The 10,905-nt window shown below is 40.8% G+C and overlaps 2 protein-coding genes across 2 annotated transcripts; one reads left to right on the forward strand and one right to left on the reverse strand.

Annotated features, from left to right (window-relative positions):
- The first annotated feature begins 24 nt into the window (after window positions 1–24).
- Window positions 25–3,899, forward strand: LOC110041230 (uncharacterized). The gene has a single exon (XM_089278077.1). It carries the CDS (start codon window positions 269–271, stop codon window positions 3,584–3,586), a length of 3,318 nt encoding a protein of 1,105 aa, XP_089134203.1. The 5' UTR covers window positions 25–268; the 3' UTR covers window positions 3,587–3,899.
- A 3,714-nt stretch (window positions 3,900–7,613) lies between these two features.
- Window positions 7,614–9,703, reverse strand: LOC110060797 (E3 ubiquitin-protein ligase Siah1-like). Its single transcript, XM_020767591.2, has one exon. It carries the CDS (start codon window positions 9,467–9,469, stop codon window positions 8,633–8,635), a length of 837 nt encoding a protein of 278 aa, XP_020623250.1. The 5' UTR covers window positions 9,470–9,703; the 3' UTR covers window positions 7,614–8,632.
- Window positions 9,704–10,905: the final 1,202 nt, after the last annotated feature.

A 10,905-nucleotide genomic window follows, 5' to 3' on the forward strand; every position in this document is an offset into this window, starting at 1 on the left:
CATCTCATCGCGTGACCCAGAAAATTGCCTTATTATCCTGGGTCCTGTGCTCAGGGAAGGCATGGCGGCTTCACGTTAATTGCGGAAGTATACATTACTAGACAACTAGCAGTAAGGTCCCATGCAGTTGATAAAGTATCTCTCTTTCTCTGTATACTAGGCCTCAATTCAAAAGTACACCGAAGGAGATCCAGTGAGTCTTGTAGAATAACGCTTTTGCCATTAGCTTCTTTATTGAACACGGACGGCCATACAAAACACAGTAACCATGCCCTCGACCAGAAGTCAAACAGCTCGTAATACTCGATCAAGCGGCCGAGCTTCTATACAAACTGGACCAGGGACATCCACAGGTGTTAAAAGGAGACAAACGAAAGCGAAATCAAAGACATCAGTCAATCCTAAACCATCAGCGCTACGAAGTGACCGTGACAACAAAGAGAAAATTCGCCGCATACTGTGGAATTTGGTCGAAAAATACTTTCCTTGGTTAAAGATCATCTTGGAACCGTTTAAGAGTTACAATGAGACTGTTGTTTTTATCATTATCGCGGCAATATTGATATTTTATGCGTTATGGAGCTTTCGCATCACAATCATTAATGCAGTCACTGTTTTCAGGCAGAAACGTTTTACAGCTGACTTGCCAAGCGTGTATTTTAACGAGGTTTCATGGCCTCCAAGGCACCGTTGGATATGGCGTGAAGAAGAGATTTTAAACGTGACAACACGGATAAAAGCAATGTCTAAGGAACACGATGGAAAACAGATTCACATGTATTTGATTGGCGGACCAGGCTCGGGGAAATCGGAGCTCGCCAGACAAGTTGGGGTTCGTTTATATGACTCGCTAAAGCAAAACAAACAACCAGTCGACGTCATAACAATCGATGCTTTCAGTGAGACTTCAATTATGTCAAGCCTCGTAGATTCAATTTTTGCCCTTTGCAACGGCTCTGCACAAAAATCCGACGGTATTAAGCAAATCAAAGAAGAATTAAACTTAAGATTTGGGGATTTGTTTCCAAGCGAAGGTAACATTTTAAAAACTGAAATGAAACTTAAAGTTCTATACGCAAAACTTGGCGAACTTTTCAAACAGCGAAAAAGTAGGCCTGTCTTGATTTTTGACAACGTGCGAGATCTGAAGCCGTTGTTTAGCTACTTGAACCTTGAACCAGGAAGTGAACATTTCACGACTTTCGTGGTAATAGTAACTCTACAAAAACGCGTTTCGGCTTTGGAAAGAGTGAGTCCTTATGTGCAAGTGCAGGATTTATACGAAGGCATGTCAATTGCTGATTCCGTGGAACTACTTAAATTGATATCAGGATTAAGCAAGGACAGTGAGCGCCAAGCAGCTGAAGAACTGGCAACTATACTCGGGAGGCAGCCTCTTGCGCTCGCAACAGCAGCCATATACATCGATAGTGTGCGAGAGGGCCCACCGAAATACGCTGAATATTCCTACTCAGATTACATTTCTGAGTTCGAACGGGACATTCATTTGCTTGGAATGGAAGAGGACATTGAATGGCGAGAGAGCGATGCTTCGAAGTACGCAGTAGCCATGTACACGGCTGTTCTCAAAGCAGTGAATCAGTCTGCGCAAAGTGATCCCGTAATGCGAGATATTACTTGTATTGGCTATGCAGATTCGTCTCCACTTAGTTTGTCATATGTTCTGGACTACCTAAAAACGAATTCACGCCACCACTTCACAGAAGCACAGGTTCGAAATTCTTTAAGGAATGTTCTTTTTAAGGTGGCAGGTAAACAGGGTCACCAAACCATATCTAGTCACCAGGTTGTCAGAGAAGCTTTTCGCCAAGTCTGCAAGGTAAGTCACAGGAACACCAAGTGTGTCAATTCAACCTCTTGTAAACTGACAACAGTTTCTAGTGCTGACGGCCACATTTATGTCTCACTTTCGGATGTGTTTGGAAGACTTGCTTTATCATTTGAAAGGCAGTTGAATTATACCACCATAAGCCTCGACAACTTGGGAAACGCTACAGTGACAGAATCTAACAATAGTTTCTGTTCTCACTGTCTAGATATCCTGACCGCACTGTGCGTCTTTTCCACGAGGGAACATTTGAAAGTGGCGGATGTCATGAGCAGCCGTTTCTCTGGAACGTTTTTGCGATTCTTTTCGCACAACTTAGGATACTGGCCTGGGTTGATGAAACCAGCCACAAATGAATTCCGACTGAATGAAATTGTGACTCTTGCAAACTTGCAAGCCAGCATGGAATTGCGCTACGACTTGCAAACCCTTCTTTCAATTTTGAGCCTGCACAGCGGAGCTGCAAAGCTGCAGAAAGAAGATGTGATGACTGCGATCAATAAAACTTCAACGGGGATTGTGAGAGTTCTCCAAGCAAAACAGCGGGATACATTCATTGGTGAAATGAATCTCCTTGTCTTAAACATCCTCGGTGTTATGTATCGCGGTCTGGGATTTCCATATAAATCAAGGGACCTTCACGAACTTGCCTTAGAGTTTCATCGCAAGAGCTATGGCCAACGTTCCGACAATGTTAGTGAAAAAGAAACGGCCCTTGACGAAGCAAGCACCTTGCACAAACTTGGCATCATTTACCGTTACCTAGGCAACCTAACTAGCGCCCAGTCTGCTCACGAGACGTCACTGAAGCTACTGCAGAAGTCATTTGGCCCATATCATGCATACATCTCGGGCTCACTTCTCAACTTAGCAGTTGTTTACAGCCGTCAAGGGAAGTTCAAGGAAGCACTACAGCTACATAATCGCTCACTGGTAATAATAAAGGGAACATATGGCCCACGTCATGCTAATGTCGGCAGACTGCTAAACACCATTGGAACGGTTTATTATAGACTTGGTGAGTTTCGTCAGGCTATATACTATTCGGAACACGGATTGGAAATTCTTGAGGATTTCCACGGACCATACCACCCGCATGTGGCAGAAGCGTTGAATTTTCTCGGATTTATGTACAGGGATCAAGGCGACTTAGATCAGGCTCAAATATATCTAGAGCGCTCTGTGTCTATCAAGGAAAAGGTCTTTGATTCCAATCATTTTATATTAGGCGAGGCTTTGAATGATCTTGGAGTCGTGTATACGCGCCTTAGCCAAGCACGAAAGGCCCAGATGGTCTTAGAAAGGGCGTTGTCCATTTTCAAGCGGACCTTGGGAGAGGGACACACTTCTGTGGCAACAACCCTTAACAGCCTTGGTGAAACATACTGTGCCCTGGGAGAGCCCCAAGGATCAATTCCCCTGCACACGAAGGCCCTGGAAACTCTCCTAAGCCTGGGCTTGGACGCCAACGTGAAACATTCTGTCGCAGAGACCAGACAACTGCTTGGTAACGCGCACTGGGCTATGGGGAACCTCGAAGATGCCACGATGATGTATCGATTAGCATATGCGGGATTTAGAAAATTATATGATCCAGATCACTGGAGAGTTCAAGGTGTTTTAAACAGTCTTAAGTCTGTAGAGTCCGTCTTAAACAACACTTGTGAGACTCGCGCTTGCCTTTTTGCAGTTTGTTTAAGTTTTCTTTTTGCAGTAGTCTGGGGTTATTTTTGCTAGTGTTTGCAGATCCTTGCATTTTTGCAGCAGTTTATATTTTTCCGCCTGCAGGGCATTTTCACTCACGTGACCAGATTTTTACAACAACTGTCTAATTTCTCGCGCGCTGATTGGTTCATTTTTACCATGAATAAGAGTACAGACGAACAAAATTTTAATTTATGCAGGCTTTCAAGTTCGACTTTCAGCTGTCAAACCGTCAACTTTCTAACCAATGAGATTTTATGACCTTTTTGAGTAGCCAATCGAAGAGCGAGAAAAGCTATTGACAATGTTCGTGTCATTTTGAATAAAATTCACTTATCTTTGTTCACGGCAAGTTTACGGCGTCTTTTCCCCTCGTTTATTCCCGGCATTGGACTATTTTGGGGTCTTGTTATTGTAAAAAACAAACTGACGACAGTTTTTTATGCGTCTGTCCTCTTATTGATGATAAATTGCGTCATAACATTGTCAGAGTTTACTGCGGAACCACTCGTCTGCGGCTCGTAGTTCCACAACCACTTTGACAATGTTATGACGCAATTTATCGTCAATAAGAGGACAGATGCATAAAAAACTGACGTCAATTTGTTAACTCGAATGAAAATAAGTGTTTTCACAAAGAGATCAACTCCCACAGGATTGGTTTGGTACACCAAAATGGGTGCTGTTTTCATTTTTTAGACCCTTCGAGGTTCTTTTCTGAACATTTTCAACAGGCATCGTTATCCATTTCATATGGCAGATCATCGAAGGCCTTTATTAGTCTCCTTCACGCGCAGTCATTGTTTGGGGTCGTCACGCAACGCAATACTCAGGGGGGAGCATTGCGTGACGACACCAAACCACGGCTGCAAAGGAGACCTGGGGCCCGTTTCTCGAAGCCCCGGAAACTTTTCGGGTCCGTAAAGCCATTTTTAGTTCATCTGTATCTAAAAACGGAGAAGTGTACACGCCTGAAACTTCTTGTATGAAGAGAACCCCTGTTCTTATTTTAAAAAAGAATATGTGAATAAAACAGCTCTGTAATCATAAGGTTTGAGATTTTGCTCCGGCTTTCTGGGTGCGAAAACTTTTCGGGATCTTCGAGAGATGGGCCCCAGGGTCGTTATAGGCTCGATTTCCGCCTCTCACTCGAGTCCGGGTTACCTTCTTACCCTTCCCTCTTGCTCCCTCCCCCATCGCCTCTCCGAGAGTCAGGGGGAAGAGCGCGGGCTCCTTTCTCTCGAATAGCGGCTGGTAATGGGAGCCTTATAATAGGCGTGGGAGTCGGTGTGGGAATCTAGTTCGGGAAGAGATTGACCACAATGTTGGAGATACCAAAAACAACGGCACTGCTCCTACCAGTAAAAGCAACCAAGGGTTATTTAATGTAAGAAAAAAAGAAAAGAAAAAACAACAACAACTACATAAACTCCCACTCTCCATGAAATAGTGTTTATTTATAACTTTTCAGATGGATTTTTTTTCAGTTATTTTATCATATCAACGTTGTTGAAATAGGAAAATCCTGACCACGCTAAGAACCAATCAGATTGCAGGATTCTTTACCACGCTCTCTTAGAAAAAAAGGCCTGGATTCTTAGGGTATAAACAATTTTTATCAAGCGAGTAATGAAACGACTTAAGTAATCAAATTGCAGCATCAAGGACCAAACTATAAGTGACACCCCTACAGATTCTTCAATAGTGTAAATTACTCTGAAAATTAGTTTATGATATTATGGAAGTTCTCCTCCTTTTTAACTTTTAAAAAGCAAGTGCCCAAATTTCTGTTAACATGCTTCAAGCTGTAACTTGCAAAAGTATACACCTTATTTGATGGTTTGACATAAAGTACATGTAGATATTCTGCGAGTTGCATGGAATCTTCCAAGCCCGAAGGGTAGTTAAAACATGAACAATGGGCTAAATGTTGAGCATGTTAGATGTTAAACCATCAAAATTAGGGATTAATTATTTCATTATTAGATCATTAATTTTTCTAGTATTTAGGCTACTAGCTTTTGAAATACATTGTGTATCATCTGCAAGTTGTACTGATCACATAAGCAAATGGAAATGACAAAAAAAACATGACTCTGCAGTGAAATGCAAGCTCATATTTTGGGTGTTCTCTTGAAAAAATTGGTAAAGTGGTGTAATAGCAGAATAATAAAAACAAAGTCATATTCACTGTCAAGCCTGGGCTGGGTTGGGGGAGAGGACCTGGGAAATTTTCAATCTTAAATATTCAAATAATGTTCCTAGTGTTCAGTAAATGAAATCTCCGAAAACCTAGCTTTTCAATTTTTTTTATTGTTAGTTTCGATCCTACATTTTTTATGCTTTTCAATGGTTCTGGTTTCATTATCGCAAAATGAATTTTCAAGCTAAATTTTTTGAGCAAAATTTATGTTGTGATTATTTTTGCCATCCAGGACTGAATCTCTAAGAGTGTATAAAATTATAGGTCATACTATTAGTGGAGAAGAGTCGATAGTACTTACATGTACATATTCAAGTTAAATAGACCCTTATACCTCACTGCCATGAAAATGCTGGCAGTCTGTTGTACTCAGTTTACATTTTGATTGGTTAATTTTCTTCTAGGTGGCCTGGTTTGAGTAGTGGCACAATAATTGTGCATTTTGCTTTTTGTAATGCATGCCAATTCTCGTCAGTGTTTCTTAAATATTCATACCCACCCCAGAGAAGGTCAACGGAAATTCTGAAGGGGATCTAGCTTTCACAAGATCACTAGTTGTCATGCCCAGGTGATAAGAATAACTACCGTTATACCACACCACAGGAGATACAGCCAATCAGAACAGAGGAAAGCCATTGTATATTCTACAACATTACACCCAACCTTCCCATTGTGTGCCACATGTACATGTATGTCGTATTAACTGTGTTGACTTCCGTATTTTCTATGGCATGGCATACTGTAGTTATGCAATGCTCTCTCGAGGTATACCATGGAATATTCCACTTGTCACTTGTATTTTCTTGGTATACACGAGCCTAAAGTCACATCATCTGTACACCAAGAAAATACAAGTGACTCGTGGGTTATTCTATGGTTTACCACTCAAAAATGTTGCATTTAACTAGCATGTACCCACTAAAGCACTAACCAGAGGTAGGAACCTTCTCTGTGATAAGGTCAGGGGTGCTTGTCCACTCACTTATGGGTGTGAATCACAGATTTTGGTATCTCTTATGGTGCTTAGGCTGAAGTGGCTGCATTCCAAAAAATAACAAAAAAGCTAATATTCCTTTTACTTGCACTGTCTTGTGATATACCATGGAATATTCCACTTGTCTCTTGTATTTTCTAGGTATACACCTTAGCCTTTAGAAAATTGTCTTGTGGGATGTTCCATAGTTTACCACTAGAACGTGATGCATAATTAGTAAGTGGACAACTGGTAAGTGCTGTATAAGTACATGCAGACAAGTATACATACCATATTAGATGTTTTAACGTGTAGTATTGTGGCTTATTGTTATGAGTTATAGCATATTTTGATGAGCCTGTAGGGTAAGTCAACAAACAAATAACAATAGCTCATATAGTGTGAACGTCTGGGTAAGGGTAGTCCTGAAAAGAACTGTTGCTGTTGTTAGTGACTGACATTTTGACAACCTGAGTGGCAGCCATCTTCAGAGTCAAGTTTGTCAGTTGACCTTGTTACAACTCTGGACCGTTGAAAGTGATTGATCAGTTTAGCCATAATGGTATTGGCTGTAAGACTTGTGTAAAGTTTGTTAGCAATATTGATCGGTTCTAGTAAGTTTCAATCCGTCTATTGCCAGTCAAATTATGTAGGTCTGTTTGAGGTCCATTTGTTGATTTTGTTTATGTCATGAATAAGTCGTTTTTAAGGGGCTGGTAGTTGTTGACATCTGTTAAAGGTTGTTTGTTCTACGTTAGTGTACCAGCTTTCCAGAGTCAGTCGTTGAAAATGGTTTGTACTGTAGGTTAAGCATTGAGAAGAATGAATCAGCTTAAAGGTTGGAAATAAATAACAGAAACTGAGGACTACTTCACATCGAGAAATACTGAGCACCAAAATACTTTACTTTTTTCTTTCACAAATCATAATACGACTTAATTGTGATTAAAACTTGATTTCAAGTTATAAATACACTTGGCATATGTCAATCTTCATTGCTGTAAGTTGCATCTTGTGTTGAAGTCTAGTTACATGAAACCTGATTAAATTCAGCGGTGCTAATAATTGGGGCGGTGCTTAGTCACATGAATACAGTATTGCACACAGACAGAGAGTTTTTATTTAATGATTTGGGAAAAACTGATGTTCACCCTAGGGGGAAAAAAGATAAGGCCAATGATGATTTTTTATTTTCACTAGGTCTAGATTGTGTAAACTGCTTTAGAAATTTGTGAATTTTATCTGCAGTGACACGACAGAAGTCATGCTCACGACATTTACCATTTTCAAAGGTTAAAATTTTGTTTACAATGCAGTGTTTTCCAAAATATCTGACTGAATAATAAATACAGGGATCCATAAAAGCAGCTGTCAGGTCACCTGTGTATCAAATCTAACTATAAAATACTTCTGACAAGTTTAATAACACAGCAACTTGCCTGGTGGATGACAGAAGCAAAACTGGAATCCATGTTTCCTTCAGCATGGAGGACTTCACAGACAATCCTCCTTGTACGCCAGTTTTATGAGAAGTAAAATATGGTCAGGACAGTATGTTTTCTGACATACATGTACACAAGCATTTGAAAAAAGCTATTATAGTTCCCTACTAATAGAGAAATAAACAAAACTAAAGACCTTGTGGTAAGAAACAAAATTAAAATATTAGAAATACTTATTATAATTTCTAAATAATATAATGAAGTACTTACTTACAGGTGTACTGAAAGCCCTAGCTTTTAAAATCCCACAAGACATCGAGTTAATTTTTTTTTCTTGAGTGAAAGTCCAAATGCAGAGAGAAAACAAAATTTTCTCTGTGTAGGAATATAACAAGTGCACAAAAACGGTAGGGAGAATTGATTTACATTGTTCAGACTGAAAAGGACAGCATCAACAAGTTTCAGCTGACCATCGATATGGTAACATTGATTCCTAGATTTCCGTTATCGGCAAACAAGTGAGCGATATTAGTATCGAACACAAGGCAGTCACTGTTTAAGATAGCCGAAGCAATTCCCTCGTGGATACTTCTCGGAGTAGCCTCCCAGGCCAGACGTCGTCGGTTTCCATTCAATTCAAGTCGATACACAAAATTTTCTGCTTGTTTACGTGTCCCAATTAACTGAACAATGGCATAAAACTGTTGAAGTCCTTCGATTTTCTCTTGCTTTTCCAGCACTAGCATGAAATGATGACCAAAGCAAGATTGCATCATGACCCAGTCCACAGCTCCGGGAAGGTTTATATCAGTCGCCAGAAAAACAATGTCTTCTCCTTGAAGAGTTGTGATAGATTTATGCGCGTGCATAAGGTGAGGCATCACCGAGTCCAGTGATCCTTGCCATTTACAAGAAGCCCCGGGGCAAGGACAAGAATAAGGTCGAAATTCGCAGGATTCTTCGTGTTCTGGTTTTTCAGTGTGTGGCAAGTTCACTTCGCAACCGGCTGAAGCATACTTGCAAGGAAAAGACACCGTATTAGCTACTTTTTCCATCGCCAGATTTCGGATACTGCCCAAGGGTCCACGACATGTTGGGCAGCATGTTAATTTCGGACGGCAGTTCGAGCAAACCAAATGACCACTACTGCATTGAAGAATTGGGGGAAGAACATAATCAAAACATACAGGACATTCAAATATACTCGCCAAGTCGGCATTTGTCGGCCCTCCTGGCTGATTTGCGTTCATTCTTGGCGGTTTCTGTGACGGCTGTGAGGAGCTAGGTTGGCGATTCATTGTATAAGAACCTCTATCAGGCGAACGAAGTTACAAACGAAATTCAAGGACACATCCTCTTCTAGGCACAGTCAAAACCATGTATAGTTTCGTCCATCATTAAAAAGTTTCTTTTTCTTCGGCTGTTGTCCAACTAATACGGTAAACATCTTACTGAGATGAAATAAATAACCGTACATAACTGCCAGAAAAAAACATCTCCTTGAGCTTCCTATATATTTTGTTTTCGTGTAGAAGTCGTAAGGCTTGGTAGCCTCGCCTCTTTTTCAAAACGGGAATGCCGAAGTTTTCCGAATCAAACCGATCTTTTACGAAACCTAGGAGATAGGTCCGTAATACGTATATGATTAATAGACCATATTCGTATTCTCGGTATAAGACTGCAACTGAGGCAAATGCGGGGGGAATTTTTTCATACGTAAATGACCAAAATCTCTTTTCAACGCCCCTTAAAGTCCGAGATCGACAATACGAATATGCCTATTCGAACGAGACACCTTCCTAAAAGCATTAAGTCAGAAAATCATCAAGGCCTTGTTCTGTATTTATCAGCTGAGCATGTGCAGCTATAGTTCGTATCGAAACGGGGTTTTCATTCTGGTTATAGGCTCTCTCGAATATAAACCCTTCCGTTAATTAGCCCATCTAAAATCCCTTAGGCCCTTAAGCCCAAGGGCTTATAAGCGGCATTTCCTGGTATGTACTTAACGCCAGCCAAAACCTTAACGAATCTTGGATTTTTGTGCGCGGTCAGCCAAAAAAGAAAAAAGGAAAGTGCGATGGCAGCCTGGACCCGTTCACTGTAAATGTCCTGAAAGTATTGCTGGCGCACAGCCAAAAAGGGTACCGGACTACCTGTTCATACGGGCAAATAAGTCCTCAAAGTTAATTTGTGAAAGAAACGGCACATAAAGTCAAAGGACGGCCACATTTGAGTTTTCGACTGTTGAGTTCGAAAAGCACCAAATGAAATATGTCTACAGGATAAAGGTACTTGTTGCACTGTGTCTATTATACAGACGATCAAATACAAGGAAGTGACACTTGTTATAAAAACTGGATCTCCGGATAATGTAATTTAAGAGTTCTCATTGGCTTAACCATCGTGGTATACAAGCAATTATATCATGCTCTACAAATCCGGTAAGCACACGTATAATTTTTTCGGGCGTCTTAGTTCTTATTTTGTTTAGATTTTTGCCTCACGTCCACGGAACCAGAGTCACGTGGACAGGACACGACAAATTTGGTCACGTGGACACGAGGAATTTGTTCACGTAGACAAGAGGATATGGAGGGACTTCGCTACATTCCTCTGTAACAATTCTTCACATCCCTAAGGTAAGATTCTTTCGAAAAGGTTTCTTAGCATGCCTACTGTACGATTCCCGTGAAAGGATTGTTGGCATGCCCATAAATGTAAGATTCCCGTGTAA

Source organism: Orbicella faveolata, unplaced genomic scaffold, assembly GCF_042242905.1.
Source record: "Orbicella faveolata isolate gen_17 unplaced genomic scaffold, um_ofav_v1 contig_46, whole genome shotgun sequence".
NCBI classification, from domain to species: Eukaryota; Metazoa; Cnidaria; class Anthozoa; order Scleractinia; family Merulinidae; genus Orbicella; species Orbicella faveolata.

Coding starts and splice junctions, on each gene's coding strand:
- LOC110041230 (XM_089278077.1), top strand. CDS start 269: ATGCCCTCGACCAGAAGTCAAACAGCTCGTAATACTCGATCAAGCGGC.
- LOC110060797 (XM_020767591.2), bottom strand. CDS start 9,469: ATGAATCGCCAACCTAGCTCCTCACAGCCGTCACAGAAACCGCCAAGA.